At 39.8% G+C, this 18,641-nt stretch overlaps 1 protein-coding gene across 1 annotated transcript in view; it reads left to right on the top strand.

Moving 5' to 3' along the window:
- LOC124605794 (85/88 kDa calcium-independent phospholipase A2-like) overlaps positions 1-15,347 on the top strand; it is a 170,782-nt gene extending 155,435 nt beyond the window's left edge. Inside the window, exons 11-12 of the mRNA XM_047137686.1 lie at positions 3,297-3,392; positions 14,964-15,347. Of these exons, the coding sequence (XP_046993642.1) occupies positions 3,297-3,392; positions 14,964-15,182 (315 nt within the window). The 3' untranslated portion in view covers positions 15,183-15,347. The remainder of the gene's footprint in view (positions 1-3,296; positions 3,393-14,963) is intronic.
- The last annotated feature ends 3,294 nt before the right edge of the window (positions 15,348-18,641 follow it).

Raw genomic sequence — 18,641 nt, 5'->3', positions numbered from 1 at the left:
AATTTCATTGTGCGTAGTCCTGATTATAACAATGCCAATGCAGATTTGCTCCTCTGCTGCTCCCGCAAATTCCTCGTCTGCTCCAAACCTCTTGATACAAGATCTCGGCGCGAGTGAAATGATGAACAGTCAGGTGTGGTCATCATGAATGTATGGATAAACTTTGCTTTCCTAATAACTTTTTATAACACTTTTTAATGTACGGTTTAAATACACATTTTGAAACAATACTGGTATGACGGATCTAATCATACGTCGGCCCACTACCACTTATAAAAACAAACTGGTGAAGATACAGGAATTAATAAATTTTTGTCTAAGTTGTATTGTATCATGCTACAGTCATTTAACAACACCTTCCTGTACATCACAGCATTATCAGCAAACAGCTGTAAATTACTGCTCACACTGTCTACCAGATCATTTACATTTATAGAGAATAATAGCAGTCCTATCACACTTTGCTGAAGCACTCGTGACAATACCCTTGTCTCTGATGAGCACTCGCTGTTGAGGACAACATTCTGGGTTCTGTTACTTAAGAAGTCTTTGAGCCACTCATATATTTGGGAACCTATTATGTGTGCTCATATCTTTGTCAAATCTGTTGTTGGGCAGTGTGTCAAACGCTTTTCAGAAATTCAGGAATATTGAATCCTTCATCCATAGTGTGCCAGATACCATGTCAGAAAAGGGCAAGCTGAGTTTCTACTACTTATATCCTATGAATAGGTCATGAAGTTAAAATAAGAGAGATTAGAGCTCATATGGAGACTTACCAACAATCATTCTTCCCATGAACCATTTGCGACTGGAACAGGGAAGAGGGAAGTGACAGTGGTACACAGAGTACCCTCCATCTCACACAGTAAGCTTCCTTTTTTTAAAGCCCCATGAACCAAGGAAGTCAGAAACAATTCTGTTTTGAAAAGTCTGTCAGATTTTTGGATTTCAAATTTGATAAGAAACATATTGTTACTGCATCCAAGACATACCATCAGGATTATAGGTGCCCAGTATGTGCTTCATGTAGCAGTCCTACCAAAATCTTTTTCAGTTTTATTCACTCTGAAGGGAGAACACTTTCCATGGAATGCTCTGTGTTAAGGCTGGTGAGGTACTCTTGCTTCCGTGCAGTGTATCTGCATTGTGTTTGAAGTATACGGCTTGTTGTCAGTTTCTTAGTGAAAGATTTCTTTTACCACACATTGCTCTCCAGGGAATGAATTTTGATAGGTTGTCTTTGAATGATAGTCATACAAACAATGCCATAGTACTGCAAGGTTTTGGTAAATGGCAGTTCTTTGGGAAAGTGAAACTGTTCACCATCCTTCTTATTGAGGGAGCTCAATATATTTTGAATTTGGAAGTGTATATGAGGAACTGTGCAGTGGAATGTATTTTTAGGACTTCTTTTTCATGCATTGATATTTTAAAACCATCAAAGCTGTCTTTGACCCCATGCCTAGTTTGCCACTAGCTGCTTCTTTCAAAGTGAACTGAAGAAGGTGGTGTTTGCGTGCATGTAGTATGTGGGAAAGATTTGCAGTTACACATTTTATAATTGAAATTAGCTACTTTATTCTCATAACGTATCAAAAGACTACTTCATTAGTGAGACGACCAATCATTCATACAATTTGACACAACATAGTCCTCTAACTGATACACCCATGAGTTGAAGGATTATGTTCTGTCAAATTTTATTTAAGTGATTTAACCATATGATAGTATGCACTGATGGATTGAAATGATTCTATTACTTGACTGCTCAGCTATATAATCTGAATATAGTTTCAAGACTCTCACAAAAAAAAAAAAATCAATATGTATGATGCAAAACATTTTAATGATAGTGGAGCTTATGATGTCACTGAGCTGAAAATTTCTCATTAGTTCCCATTCTCTGAATAACCTTCAAGCTATGTAGTGTATCTATTCACAGAGAAGCAAATATAGAGTGTGTGAAAGACCGAAGTGTCATTCTGCTGGATAATTTGTACATTCAGGGAAATGAGGTATCTGGTACGGCAAGTGAGTGTGTATGTCATGGACACAATGAAGTATCAGTAGGAGGAAGAATGGCTGAAATTGGGGGTACAGTATGTGAAACGAACAACCCAACCCTTACATAACTCCTTTCAGACACAAAAGTAAAATTAAGTGCTGTTATTGTGATTTCGGACTGTGTGCTGCCCTTTAATGTATGGGTGCCTTGTCAAGTGAGAGGACTCACCTGTGTGTGACAGCTTCATGTGCTTCACATTTTAGTGGAGGATTGTACCTAGTTTGCTTATGAGAAGACAGTCAGTTGTTTGATTTGGACTACTCTTTTTTTTTTTTTTTTTTTACATTCACTGTTCCTGCCCAGACTATTAGGAGAGAGCATATAACTTATCCCTGATACTAATTCTATCAAACTGACCACAAATATTTCTTATTTTCTGCTCTTCATACATTTTTGTACGGTTTTTAAGAATACCTTCTTTAACATTTTTATTTGTTGGCTGTTTTGTTACTTTTGTTTTCCAAGCACTTGTCTTGTAATTTACATGCTTTTTGTTCTACTCCAAACAGTAACCAAACTACTTTGCATCTTCTTCTTGTTTGTGATGGCCACAATAGTTATAGCATTCTACTGCATACTGTGATGGAAATTTTGTTGCTTATGGTTAAACTTTTCCTGTTTTTCTCCTTGTCTGAAAGTGAGCTAACAGTCATAGATTTGTGATCCATGACAATTCTGTGGCTTGGTTGCAACAGGTACTAGCAATCTGTATTGCTGAGACACTGCACAATGTTTACTTGCATTGAAAAAGACATTAGCACTACAAAATGACTCAAAGAGCTAACATATTTGAGAAATATCTTACTCATCCATCAAACATCTAATTAGCAAGTTGAAGTGAACATTATGGTCTTTTTTTTCTTCTCATAGTAATAAGGATCAGGCAGTCACTTCCTCCTCCTCCTCCACCCCCCTCCCTTTTTCCTGAAAAAAAGTAATAATATGAAAGGATAATTTGACCAACCTTCTAAGTGTTTTGACTAATGTAATTCTTTGATGCCCCAGAAAATTTCTCTATTATTGTTTTTCAAAGAATGATACTGTTTGTGTAAAAAAAAGTGTGTGACGGTTAAATATCTAATAAAATTTTATGTAGTGAGCGTGGTGTTTCTCCAAATTAGTCTCATCTGAGAGATAATATTTTATTGTGACTAATAAAAATCATCTCCTGATAAGTATGCACTTATTTAAGGTAAATTTGTATAGTCAGTTTTCTTTATATTTGCAGCTTAAGGAAGTAGATGTATTTCGTCCAGAGAGTCTTTGGGATGCTGCAAAGTTGGCCTGTGGTATTTCTGCTTTAGGAATGCTACTTGTTGATCAGGTGATGTATTTTTTAAATGTAGACTATCAATTTAATGACAAATATATGAACATTTTGTTTATTGTATCACTCTCGCGAAGAGATGATCAGAGTGCTTCTAGTCTGTAGATGTCATGCACTGGTAATGGTGGATGCTAATTATGATGTATATGATAATGGAACAAAATTGCCTCAAGATAATTTTCTGGATATTAACATACTTTACCAATATTTTAAAGTATATTTTTCAATAAAAGTTCCAGCTCCATATTTATATTATACTGCAACCTCCAAAAATCAGTACAGTTGAAGACCAAGATCACACTTTTACTCAAAAAAGGTATCATCTTTCTTTCAACCATAATGGGAAATTGGGTGTGTTGAGGCACGTTGCTGTGGCTATAACTGTACCAATGAACTTTCTTTACTTTACAAATGTTATTTGTCAAGATGTACATTGAAGGATATCGCCATCAGGCTTACATGTTGTGCTGTCTTGGCAGTTTCATACTAACTTTTATCATTTAGGTTATATAATGAAAATATGATGTTTCCTAAACAAGAGAAATATACATCTATTTTTATCAGAATATATGGGGGGAGGGAGGACGGTTAAAATTATATTCATGACCTTTTTCCTTCGACGACGATGATGGTGGTGGCTTTTGGAGACACATCAGTGTGCTTATCATTTCCCGAAATGAATATGAAATATGCGTTTAATGAACAGAATGAAATGTACCCTCATAAGTAGTATTACAATGACAAAGTGTCGTGGACACACATCAGCAACTTCTCGGGAAAGTCTGAGTGTTAACAGTTTGAAGTGCTTCTACAATCCAAATCTGCAGAGAGAATTGGCTTCATGATCTTAATAAGAAAAGGAAAAATAAGAAAACTATGTAGATTTAGGTGCAATGGTTCAAGTCCTCCCATTATTCATTTATTAAAGAACAGAATTACTGATGAAACTCTTAAATTATACCACTTAATTCTGTGGCCAGTGATCACTGAAAATATGTTGAATGAACACCATACTTTGTGTATTTCAGTACAAACTCCTTGTGTTTAGGGACAGAGTTTGGGTACACTCATTAAATTATACAATACTTAACCCTGTAGTTCTGACACAGTCTGCTGTGAACACTCCACACATTAGAAATTACTTATATTATTAGTTTAAATTTTCGTAATTGTCTGAAACTCTTGTTAGCTCTCTATCTAACAATTATGTAAAAAATTAAATTACAGGGTTATTACAAATGATTGAAGCGATGTCACGGCTCTACAATAACTTTATTATTTGAGATATTTTCACAATGCTTTGCACACACATACAAAAACTCAAAAAGTTTTTTAGGCATTCACAAATGTTCGATATGTGCCCCTTTAGTGATTCGGCAGACATCAACCCGATAATCAAGTTCCTCCCACACTCGGCGCAACATGTCCCCATCAATGGGTTCGAAAGCATCGTTGATGCGAGCTCGCAGTTCTGGCACGTTTCTTGGTAGAGGAGGCTTAAACACTGAATCTTTCACATTACCCCACAGAAAGAAATTGCATGGGGTCAAGTCGGGAGAGCGTGGAGGCCATGACATGAATTGCTGATCGTGATCTCCACCACGACCGATCCATCGGTTTTCCAATCACCTGTTTAAGAAATGCCGAACATCATGATGGAAGTGCGGTGGAGCACCATCCTGTGGTACGTTTAGCTCACTGCTTGCTTTATTCGTCGACTTCCGCGAGCTACGTGTGAAACTTGCCCGCATGCGTTCAACCGTTTCTTCTCTCACTGAAGGCCGACCCATTGATTTCCCCTTACAGAGGCATCCAGAAGCTTTAATCTGCGCATACCATCGCCGAATGGAGTTAGCAGTTGGTGGATCTTTGTTGAACTTCGTCCTGAAGTGTAGTTGCACTGTTATGACTGACTGATGAGAGTGCATTTCAAGCACGACATACGCTTTCTCGGCTCCTGTCGCCATTTTGTCTCACTGCGCTCTCGAGCGCTCTGGCGGCAGAAACTTCAAGTGCGGCTTCAGCCGAATAAAACTTTATGAGTTTTTCTACGTATCTGTAGTGTGTCGTGACCATATGTCAATGAATGGAGCTACAGTGAATTTATGAAATCGCTTCAATCATTTGTAATAGCCCTGTAGATACACTAAGTTTCAGTTCCCATAGTTCTTCGCAAACATACAGTGGAGTGTTTAGAACACACTGAGACAGTTCTAGTGTAACAAAAATCAAAATAATACCCAGTGTCAGTTTTTTAAATTTTACAGCAGTTTCAATGTTGTCATTTTAATTGAGCCCATTGTTGTCTAATACTGCAATTTTAACTGCTTTCCAAGTGAAATAAATATCTTGTTGTCACTTTGCTTTTCGTCACTGTATGATGCAAGCTCATTTTACAGTATTTGTGCTTATGAAGAAAACGAAAGAGAATACAGAGCTCACTCGAAGAAGTCAAAACAGAAGAATTGTATGATAAATTTGATTCAGAATCGTCTGATGAGTGTGAAATGGGAACATGAAACTGATACAGAGATGGATGCTGATGGCAATGAAATAAGTTTTGAAAATAACAATTTCTACTTAGGAAAGACAAATGAACAAAGAACCCTCCATGAAGAAATGGAAGAACACAACCTCAAAATTCTATCATTTACATACCAAATGCAAGAGGTGCAGCCAGAATTGTGAAATCGATATTAGAGTGCTTCCTTTTGTGTTTTGATGAAGGTATGTTCAAAAGAATATGTGTTGTAGTAATGTGTGCATAAGAAGTGTTGGGCAATTTTGTCTGGAAATGAAACACCAAAGAGACACATGTGGCTGAAGTTAAAACTTTTGTTATTTTACTGCTAAAAGGTCTGTAGGACACGAGTGGTTTTGAAATTGAAATATTTCACCCTTGCACTGGTCCCTGTTCCAATGCATATGGTTTGATGACATTGAAACCAGGCAAGATGGAGAGAAAATAGATAAACTTCTGTGCATGCGCAGAAATTAAATGTTCAACTTTGCCTGCATTATGTCTGCTCTATATATCCCTTTTTTGGAGTATGAAAGTTTTGATGTATGCTAACAAAGTGCAATATTTAAAGCTGTGTTTTTATAGCTTGTGTTAACATATATCTTGAAAGATTTTGTCTGCCCTTTTGGTATCAAAACCAAAATGAATGTGGACTCTCAATGCAGTACTCAAACATCATTGTACATGTGAGGCACTGTAAAAGGGAGTAGAACTTGTAAATGATTTAAGAGCATGTGTAGTTAATAAAAGGAGGGTAGTAAAGCTGCCATCAACCCACAAGTTGGTTTGAACACCACAGTGGCTTACTAGGCATGGTCCTGTCAGATCTGGTGTGCTGTTGTCTTCCTCAGGCCTTTAATCTCACATATCCAGCCAGCTGTTGGAAGATGTACAGTTTAAAGTTGACTCCAAATCATTGTGCAAATTGGCATTTTTCACATCACAAATATTGCCAGAGGTGAATGAAGTTATAAGTGACAGATTAAAATCCTAGGAAGGACTAGGAGTCAAATCCAGAACCTTTGGAGTTGTAGTCTGGCACTTTAACACTGAGCCACCAAGAAACATCAAAAAGACAGTAGAGTATAAAATTATTGCTGAGTTTGAATTGAATATGTTTCAGACAAAATTATGGGACATGCAGTATAATATCAATCGTCACAAGGTGATGGTTATGACTGGAAAATATATTTATGTTGGTACAGTCACAAATTTTATACAGTGTCCTGTTTCCCTATGCAGCTTGCCTGGATTTCCACACCTCAATTTTGACAGGATGTTAACAGTACTCTCTGTCTTAAAATTAAATGTTTCCCAAAATCTTATTTCTTTTCATTTCATTCTTAATTTGCTTACAGTACATGGAATAAAATTCACAGGCAAAAGCAGTATAGTAAAGGTCCCACAGTATACCTGTTTGGGAAATATATTCAGGAATGGCTCATAAACTGAGAAGGGTGCTTATGAAGATTCAAAATAATGTTCAGACATGTTTGTTCCACACCTGGTGAAAGAGTTGTGTCATCTGGGCCATAACAGGGATGCAGAGGTACCTAGATTTTGTGTTTTGTTTTCTCTATAAGCAGACCCAAGTTACTTTCAGCCATACCCCCTGGATTCTTTCACAAAGTTAAGGTGAGTGTAGTCCAACAAACCAGTTCAGTTACAGCTATAATTTCTTAATGTTTGGGAAGATAGATTAGAATTATCACCATCTTATTGTTGTTGTCTTCAGCCCAAAGACTGGGTTGGTGCAGCTCTCTGTGCTGGTCTGTCCTGTGTAAGCTTCTTCATGTGTGCATAACTAATGTAACCCTACATCCATCTGATCCTGATTACTGTAGTCTGGCCTTGGTCTCCCTCTCTAGTTTTTAGCCCCTCCCCTCACGTTTCCTGCCATTATTATTTCCTTTCATTATTATTCCTTGTGTGTCAGGGTGTGCCCTATCAAACAGTCTCTTCTTTTAGTTGAGTACCATAATTTTTTTTTTCCTCTCTGATTCGATTCAGAACCTCTTCATTAGTTATCCAACTACCCATGTACTCCTTATCATTCGCCTATAGTCCCACATTTCAAAAACTTCTATTCTCTTCTTGTCTGGACTGTTATCAACCACATTTCACTTCTGAACAAGGCTACGCTCCATATAAGTGCCATTGCCATCAGAAAAGACTTCTGATCATACTGCTTGGGGGGGGGGGGGGGGGGGGGGGAGGTTTAACGGAGTAACACCTGAAAGGACTGTGCTCACTGGCAAAATGACACTCCACAAAAGGTTTAGGCAAATTGGTCACAAATTTATATTCTTACAGGTACCAATGGAAAATGCAAAAGTGTAAACTGTGGCAGCCGGTTGATGAACATGTGATGCTACAGCGCAATTTCACCATACAGATGGCAAGAATAGTAAATGGGACATGTGAACACCAGGGCATAAAGGCTTGCAAATTTAATTTCGTGTACGCAGTTGGACAGTAACTATACCTCACAGACAGGTGCCTGAACAATATGTCAGGAAGGAAGCAGTGAACCTGCAGATGACAGAATGTGAGGATTGAGCAATCATCAGAGAGGCACTCAGAGCCCTGGATTCATCATTATCATTGATCAGACATGCAACTGGTGCTTCAGTGAACTCAAAGGACAGAAGGGGCCAGAGCCCAAGGCACCCCTTGTGCCGGCCACTGTTGACCTCTGTACTCCAACAAGCTCGTTTGCAATGGTGTTAGGCACATTCGACCTGGAATCTGATTGAATGGAGCAGAATTGTCTTCAGTAATCAGTCCCACTTTGAACTGAGCCCCAATGACAAGCAAAGACATGTCTGGGGTGCCATTTCTTTTCATAGCAGAACCTCTTTGGTTGTCATCCATGACACCCTTGCGACACAGTGATATGTCAACCATATCCTATGCGCATTTTGTTGCCCTTCATTGGAAGCCATCCTAGACTTACATTTCAGCTAGATACAAATTGCAGTCACATTTGGTGTTTGTGGAGAGTAAAGTAACCAGTGCCCACTACATTACACAGGCTGTTAGCCCTGTGTTGCTGCCATTTCTTAAATAGGAAGCTGATATGCTTTTCCAGCATGTGCGTCCAAATTTGGTTGCTATGAAGAATCGCTTCTCGGCTTTTGGCAAGATCAATGTGTAGATGATTATTATTTTTTTATTTTTTAAAAAAAAGGATACAGCTCTATGTCAACAGTTCAGAGCATGTACCACCACTTTATTACATACTATTATATACAGTCATATCGCCAACTATTTTAAATTTCATATCAACCCCTCTGCCACGCACACACACACAAATATTATTATCATGAGAAAGTTTACAAGACCTACAGGTCCTAACACACAAAGGTTTAGCAATAAAGAAATTTGTCGATGTTTCTCCAACACCACGAACTTGAGACATAGTGAACATGAACGTCCGATAACCAATAACATCATGAGGAGGTATCTGCTCCAAAGACGTTGCTGTAGACTTAGTAGTAGTATCAATATAAATTATTGCAACAGTTAACCAACATTGACCAACTGGATTATCAGTAACAGAGAAAGTAAAATCAAAACGACCTCCTCAAAAAACAGTCTGTCTTTTCAACACATCAACCAAAACGGACGAACTGACGTTCATGTTATACTCAGTATTTACATCCAAAATAGACTTGTAAATTGTAGGCCTCCATCGGAAGTAGTAGTATCAATACGAATTATTGCAACAGTTAACCAACATTGACAGACTGGATTATCGGTAACAGAGCTATTTATAGCCACTGAGTCGCCCAGAGGTGCCTCACACAGAGAGCATTCCAGAGTGCCCCTGAGAGTATGTTTTTTCCTCACAACATCCACATGGAGAGCCAAATGGAGCATTATTTCACCTCAAGAATATTTTACCCAAGAGAATTCCATCATCATTAAGCCACACAGTAGTAACACAGGTCCTTGGAAAATGTAATGGCTGTAATTTTTCCTTGCTTTAAGATGTATGCATTAACTATATAGCTAGTTGTTTTGCCTAATGTTACAAGGCACTGTCAGCCAGTAATCCAAACATGCTGGCGATTTTCACAGTAAAAGTTACAAGATACAAACAGTCAATAATCCAAACGTGTTGACCATTTTCATGATTCCTTAAACTTTCTTTAATTTTTCATGTTTATTTTTTTACATATACCTGAATATGTTCAGTCTCTCTCTCTCTCTCTCTCTCTCTCTCTCTCTCTCTCTCTCTCTCTCTCCCCCCCTCTCTCTCCCTCTCTCCATTCTTCTATGGAGTAGAATAGAAAGAGTAGTCAAGCAGATATGACTTTGTTTAGCATTTCAAGTGAATTTCATTTTCCATTAAATACTTTGTATCACTGGGCAGATGGTCAAATACTTTTATAGCAGAAAACCTCACCACTTTCCATGCTACTCTAAGACGAGTGATGGTAAAAAGGTATTTACAAGAAATAGCCTGGTCTCTTTACCCACATCTTCCAGTGTGCTTGACCTGCATTGTTCAGGCATGCAAGCCAACTGACTGTACCATGTCCGTGGTTCATGCATATTTACGCATATTAGGAGGCAGCACCTACTTTTAAAAAAATGTTTTTATCAGATAGTGCAGACAAAGCATTTATGTGACTTAACACAGACCACAATAAGGTGTCTGTGTACTGGAAAAGTCCATATCAATTTATATTAAACATCAGAGACATGGGGAATTTATATCCCTGAGTCCAGATATTCTATTAAGTTGTATGAGTGGCAAATAAGCTATGCTATTACTTTACTTGCGAGTATCTGGGATTCATAATTTCCTGCTGACTTCTGCCAGTAATCTGCTCTATACTTTTGCGCTCTTTTGCACTCTATAGAGAGTGATTCATAGTTTTATGGAAATTGTTTGTGCTTCTTGAATGTGGTTGAAACTCAAACAGTTCAACCTAAGTTCACTAGTTCACTTCATGTTTAACAACAAATGCCATTGAGGAGAATATGTATTGGCATGCAATGAATGTTAGGTCCATAAAGAGGGTTCAACAAGCTGCTTGGTTATCATTTTTACAAAATATCCTTTTTGCATTGCAGCAGAAGATTATTAGAATTAGATGAAAGTGTGCAAAGGATACTAGAAATCCCATCTCGAGATCAACACAGAAAGACACTTGAAGTGCAGGCAGGCATAACTAAACTTCTTGGTTAACTTATTCATGTGCTAGTGCCATGTCCATTTATGATCCATCTAGATGCCTAGGATCTTCACACTCAGATCATCATCCAGCCTGTGGGCATTGATCTCTACTTCTGATACCTGCAAGTCATGCATGCTAAGTTCCACACTACTGACCGCTCATCTGCGGCCATCTCTTTAGATAGAAACGGTTCTCTCTCTGCTCCTACTTTTGCTTCCTCGGCCTTCTGCTCCCTGGCCACTCCCTGAGAGGAGGGCCAGGTCCCACTATTACTTGGTTTGTTCCAGGAGAGATAGGGAAATTTTCACTGCTACCAAACTACTCTTTCTTTTTAGAACACATTGAAGATAAGTTTGGTGAAGCTGACTCCCTTAGCAAGATGGGATCTGGTTCCCTACTGATTAAAACCTCTTCTGGCAATCAGTCAGCTTCCCTTTGTGCTTGTGAGTGCTTAGGAGACATCCCAGTGAGCATTACTCCTCACCAGTCCTTAAATATAGCTCAGGGAATTATTTTCCATAGCGACCTCCTCCTTCAATCTGATGAACTTGGGACTAGACTAATCTGGCATGGCGTAGCATTTATTTAATCCTAAGGACAGTTGTGTTTATACCAATACTTTCATCCTAGCTTTTGAAAGGGATGCCCTTCCGGAAAAAGCTAAGTTATGTGTTACTATTGCAGTGTGAAGACCAATCTCCAACCACCCTTGCACTGTTTCTGGTGTCTCCATTTTGCTCACATTTCTTCATGATGTGATGTGACTCCTATTTGTGGTGACTGTGTGGGGAGTCCTTGCATCACACTGCCCAAGTGCATGAACTGGTCTGGCCCGCATTCTCTTTGGTTGCCAGATTGTCCCAGCTTTAAAAATGAAAGGAAGATTCAGGAATTCCGAAAATTCTTGGTCATCTGTCCTACTTTCAGGTGTGACAGAAATTTGACCATCTCCACTGGTATCTCTAACTTCTACCTTTGCTTATGTTGCATCCTTTCCTCTTCGTCTTTCCTCTTTACCCCCACCATTTCCCCCTTCCTTTTCTTCTCCCATGCAGTTCCCAATCCCACTGTTCACGGGCCTGCTGCTTCTTCTCGGCTGGAGAAGAAACCATCTTTTCTGGCACCTGCCAGGACAGGGCTCCCTCTAGGAGCCCACATCTTCAGGGTCTCCAGGGCAAAAAACCTTTTACTTGGAGCCAGACGTGTGACGTACTCTTCCCAGTAGCGAGAAAGTGTCATTACTGCAGTTTCGAAACTGCGTAAACAGTCTCTTTAGATGGAGAGCTATTGTCCAATCACTTTAACCGATGCCCTCTCCAAGTTACTTGAATGTATGGTGAGTCAAAAGCTGTATTGGATCTTTGGGCATTTTGGCTTTGACCCAGTATGGTTTTCACTGAGGCCATTCTTCTGCAGATAATTTAGTCCACCTGCCATCTGCTATCCGAACGGCTTATGCCTGTAGTCTTCTTTGATCTGGATAAAACTTATGATACCACATGGTGCCACCAAATCCTTGCCACCTTTCTTGAATGGGACCTCTATGGCCTGCCCCCCCCTTTCCAATTTTATCTAGAACTTTCTCTCTTGTCACACTTTTCAGGTACAGTTTGGGGCCTCCCATACCACCTCCCATCAGCAGGAGGATGGGGTTCTGCAGCCAGCATCATGTTTTGAGTGTCCTTTTATTTTTAGTGGCTATCAGTGGTCTGGTGGCAGCTATGAGACCTACTGTGTCCCTGTATTTGTATGCTAACAACTTGCATTTATTTTTGTTTGTCCACTATGGGCATTAGTGAATGCAGACTGAAGGGAGTAATACACAGAGTGCAATCTTGGGCTCTTATTCATGGCTTCTAATTTTTGGCTGCCAAGACTTGCGTTATGCACTTCTGTCATTTCCGTATAGCGCATCCCCAGCCAGATATCGGTTGCACTTCAGTGCTTTTCGATGCCTCAGCAATAGCACCTGGGTCATGAACACAGCACTCTGCTATGGCTCTACAAATCATTGGCCCAGTCCCATCAATATTGTGGGGTGAATGGCAACTGGTTTCTTTTGAGGTAGCCCTGTGATCAAACTCCTAGTGGAGGCAGAGGTGCCACCGCTGCGGGTTCTGCGCCAACAACAGTTGATTGCTCATGTATTACGCATCTGATGCTCCCCAGATTACCCAAACTGCCATCTCCCCTTTTCATATGTGGAGATCTGCCTCCTGCAGTGGCAGCCCAGGTCTGGGATAAGATCGCTGTCTGCATCCTGTCTCTTGTTTTCAGGACTCCAGCTCTCCTCTCTTCCACCTCTTCTCCGGGCCCAGTCACGTACACCTCCAAGGTGCATCTCCCATCCACGGCTCTGTCTTGACCTATCACGATGTCTACCTGAGGCCCTCCAGTGGCCAATTCTTCTCCCTTCTCGGTGTGTTTCAGCGCTCTGAAGTAGTCTATACTGATGGGTTGTAGGTTACCGGTCACACTGGCTTTGCTTATGTTAACACTTCTTGCCAGACGGTTGTGGTGTTCTCACTGCGGTGTTGTTCACTATCACACATGCCCTTGAGCGTATCTGTTCCTGCACTGGTGAGTCCTTCCTCAATGTAACAACTCCTTGTGCTGTTTACTGGCTCTTTATCCTGAATATCCAGGATTCCCTCTTTGCCCTCAAACAATGTGGATGCTCAGTGGTCTTTGCCTGGACCCTGGGTAATTTTGGGATCCCAAGGAATGAACTTGCTGACAGGCTGCCAAATTGGCTAACAGCAAGCCCCCTCTTGAGATCGGTGTGCTAGCTCCAGATCTTTGATCGCTATTATCCCATCGAATTCTAAGGATTTGGAATACAGAGTGGCATACTACGGTCAATAAATGAGACCACGAATTTGTGGAGGTCTTCCACAGGGACCTATCGCAAGGACCCTCATTGTCCTTTGCTGGCTGCACATTGACCATACTGACTGATGATCATGACGTCTGTCACAAGGATCTGCCTCTGTTGTTGTGGTGCCCATTTGACAGTTGTCCACACATTCCTAACCTAGCCATGGCTGACCTGGTTTTATGGTTTTGCAGACCTGGTTTTACAATTTATTCATGAAGGGGGTTTCTATCACTCTTTCCAAGGGAGGGCACCTGAGGTTTTAAAGTGCTTGAGTGGCACGCCTTTTGCCATGTAATTGAAATGCGGACCAGCCAGCCCCACATGTTTGATGTACATTTTGAAATTCTATTATTATTATTGAATGTTTAGATGATGGGAATTTTATCTCATGGTTATCGTCATTATTTACCACTTCAAATGAAGCTTTTTTTTTTTTTTTTTTTTTTTTTTTTTTTTTTTTTTTTTTTTTTTTTAAAAAAAAGCTTACTTATCCTATAAAGATTAGTAATAACTTCTATGTTGTACACACTGAAACCAATCAATCAATAAATCATGAATTGATTATTTTTCTCATTTTTATTTTTACAGTTTTTTATAAGGATATTTGTAGCACATTTCATTTTGTGTGTGATGAGGCATCTTGTAATTATGTTAATAAGCTTGAGTCATTGTGTGTTTGGATCCTAATTTTAAATAAAGATATGTATTTATATTATGGCTTTGTTTTTTTTATTTTTAATCATAGCTGAATAGATATTAATCATGTGATTTCAAACATGTACAGGAAAGTGATAGAAGAGTCAAAATTGCTTCCTTCCATGGTCTTTCTAATTAAGTACATGCTTTTGCAGCATAACTTCAAAATATTTAGTAGAATTTGCAGATTAATGGCTCTCGTGTCCAAATTTGTTAATACATGTAAAATAAATTGACAGTTGACAAGTATCTAATAATAGCAATTTGTTTTTTTGTTTGTACAGGCCACAGCCAGTGATGGACGCGTTGTCGACAGAGCCAGGGCTTGGTGTTCCAGCATTGGTGTACCATACTTCAGATTCAGTCCACAACTATCTGAAGATATATCAATGGATGAAAAAAGTAATGAGAAGTTGATGAATATGTTATGGGAAGCAAAGGCCTATATGCACTCTAATAGAGAGACAGTTAGAAAATTAGCAAAATTCATTGATCCAGAATGAAATGTGGCTCTCCAGCATCTAGAATATTAAACAGCCACAAAACTTACCAAAAGAAGCAAAGGCCTTATCCTACGTAATAGTGAAGAAGTGGAAGTTAATATTATGTTACAGGTGTTACTTGCAGATGTAATTAAAGCTTTGTATAATAAATGTGATCATATGTGCTTCCCTGTTACGCGTTTTTAGTTTGCTTACTATGTTACAGGTTTTACCTGAACCAGTATTAATCATGTCAGTATACGAACAATTATTATATCTAAACAATAAAAAGATATACATGTTGAAATATTTTGAATTTTAAGAATTATTATTTTTTAATTTATGTAGGTGAATTAAGTATTTCAGTTATGTGAGAATTGGTTTTTAAAAAGCTTCGTTCTGTGAATATTTCTCTTTAAATGGTATGTGGAAATGCAAGTTGTTAATGAGTGCTACAGTATTAGTGTTTTTACTCTGATTCCTGATGTTGAACATTTCTCATTACTGTCTCATTATCATTTAAAGTTGTGTGAAAACCCAAAAATTTAGGCTTAGCACAGAAATGTGTATCTATAGACAGAAAGCAGGAACAACTGCTTCCCTTTGGAGTCTCCTGCAGTTTTCCCGCCAAATGAGATGGTTGTATTACAAAGACATTAAATCTGTAGTCTGGAGAACTGGGATTCACATTCCCATCTGGCTATGAAACTTTACATTCTCTGTGTTCTTCCTAAATGATATTAGGTGAATGTTTGGATGTTTTCTTGTGCAGGAAATGGATGCTGCTCCATCCCCCCCCCCCCCCCCCAACTGAACTAACATGTTACCTACAGTAACCTTGTACTTGGCGAGACAATTCTAACTTTTATTTTCTTCAGCGGTGTCCACATCTTTTCTATAATTGTCCATAAATGAAACAAGTATGTATGGTTTACTCTCTTTATTATTGAATATTCTTCAGGCTTGAGTTACTATTTTCTTAGTCCAAACACAAATGTCATATTTTCGACATGGTGGAAAATCTTTCCTCTCAGCATTACTGTAGATATACATATCAAAAGTTTAACATCACCCCAGTTCCCAGAACTCCTGAAGATAGACGTTGACTGTGGATATTGTATCACAGACACAATCCCTTTGACTGTTGAGAGATGTCGCTAAACCCGTCCAAAGGTGAAAACAACCATGCATGAGCAGTGCCTATTGGACAGAGGGGTCTGACAGCCGATCAGTTCCAGTCATTCCACTAGGAAGGAGGTACATGGCTCGTGTTGTCTGTAGTTCAACCATGCCCAGACATCCAGTACTATGGTTAGATCACGTCTGCATTGTTACTTTGTGCCAGGAAGGGTTCTCAATAAGGAAAGTGTCCAGGCGTCTCGGAGTGAACCAAAGCGATGTTGCTCGGACATGGAGGAGATACAGAGAGACAGGAACTGTCAATGACATGCCTCGCTCAGGCCGCCCAAGGGCTACTACTGCAGTGGATGACCGCTACCTATGGATTATGGCTTGGAGGGACCCCGACAGCAGACACCACCATGTTGAATAATGCTTTTTGTGCAGCCACAAGACGTCATGTTATGACAAATTGTGTGCAATAGGCTGCATGATGTGCAACTTCACTCCCAATGTCCATGGTGAGGTCCATCTTTGCAACCACGACACTATGCAGCACAGTACAGATGGGCCCAACAACATGCTGAATGGATCGCTCAGGACTGGCATCAAGTTCTCTTCACTGATGAGTGTCGCATATGCCTTCAACCAGACAATTGTCGGAGACATGTTTGGAGGCAATCCAGTCAAGCTGAATGCCTTAGAAACACTGTCCAGGGAGTGCAGCAAGGTGGAGGTTCCCTGCTGTTTTGGGGTGGCATTAAGTGGGGCCGACGTCCATCACTGGTGGTCATGGAAGGTGTCGTAATGGCTGTACAATACATTAATGCCATCCTCCAGCCGATTGTGCAACCATATCGGCAGCATATTGGTGAGGCATTCGTCTTCATGGACGACAATTTGCACCCCTATCGTGTACATCTTGTGAATGACTTCCTTCAAGATAACGACATCACTCGACTAGAGTGGCCAGCATGTTCTCCAGACATGAACCCTATTGGATGAACGACATGACCCACCAATCACTCTGAGGGATCTACGCCAAATCGCCGTTGAGAAGTGGGGCAATCTGGACCAACAGTGCCTTGATGAACATCACTCGACTAGAGTGGCCAGCATGTTCTCCAGACATGAACCCTATTGGATGAACGACATGACCCACCAATCACTCTGAGGGATCTACGCCAAATCGCCGTTGAGAAGTGGGGCAATCTGGACCAACAGTGCCTTGATGAACATGTGGATAGTATGCCACAATGAATGCAGGCATGCATCAATGCAAGAGGACATGCTACTGGGTATTAGAGGTACCAGTGTCTACAGCAATCTGGACCACCACCTCTGAACGTCTCGCTGTGTGGTGGTACAACATACAATGTGTGGTTTTCATGAGCAATAAAAAGGGCGGAAATGATGTTTATGTTGATCTCTATTCCAATTTTCTGCACAGGTTCCAGAACTCTCGAAACTGAGGTGATGCAAAACTTTTTTTGATGTGAATGTCTAGTCTCTTTTGCTATATTTATTCAATAATGAAATCTCTCATTATACAGTGTACAAACCATAGACGTTGCTGTCGATGAGGTGGCTCAGCAATATAGATACCCATACTGTAGGTACAACAACTATCCATTGAGAGGCCAGACAAATGTTTGATTCCTGAAGATGTGCAGCAGCCTTCGCAGTAGTAGCAGGACAACAGTCTGGATGATTGACTGAACAGGCCTTGCAGCATCAACAAGAATGGCCTTGCTGTGCTGGTACTGCGAATGGCTGAAAGCGTGGGGAAACTACAGCCCTAATTTTTCTCAAGGGCATGCAGCCTTCCTGCATGGTTAAATGATGATGGCATCTCGGGGTAATGTATTCTGGAGCTAAAATAGTCCCCCATTCAGATCTCCAGTCAGAAACTACTCAGGAGGATGTCGTAATCAGGAGATACAAAACTGGCTTTCTAAGGATCAGAGAGTGGAATGTTAGATCCCTTAACCAGGCAGGTAGGTGAGAAAAGGCAAATGGATACACAGAAGTTAGATACAGTGGGAATTAGTGAAGTTCGATGGCAGGAGCAACAGGCTTTTGGTCAGATGAATAAATGCAAAATCAAATAGAGGTAATGAAGGGGTGGGTTTAATAATGAATAAGAAAACAGGAATGTGAGTAAGCTATGATGAACAGCATAGGGAACACATTATCATAGCCAAGACAGACATGAAGCCCACGCATACCACAGTAGCACAAGTTTATATGCCAACTAGCTCTGCAAATGATGAAGAGATTGAAGAAATGTATAACGAGATAAAAGAAATTATTTATCCAGACAGTTAAAGAAGATAAAAATTTAAGCGTGATGGTGAAATA

The sequence above is a fragment of the Schistocerca americana genome, chromosome 3 (assembly GCF_021461395.2).
Source record: "Schistocerca americana isolate TAMUIC-IGC-003095 chromosome 3, iqSchAmer2.1, whole genome shotgun sequence".
Lineage (NCBI taxonomy): Eukaryota > Metazoa > Arthropoda > Insecta > Orthoptera > Acrididae > Schistocerca > Schistocerca americana.
This window is presented reverse-complemented; position numbering and strand designations above follow the sequence as displayed.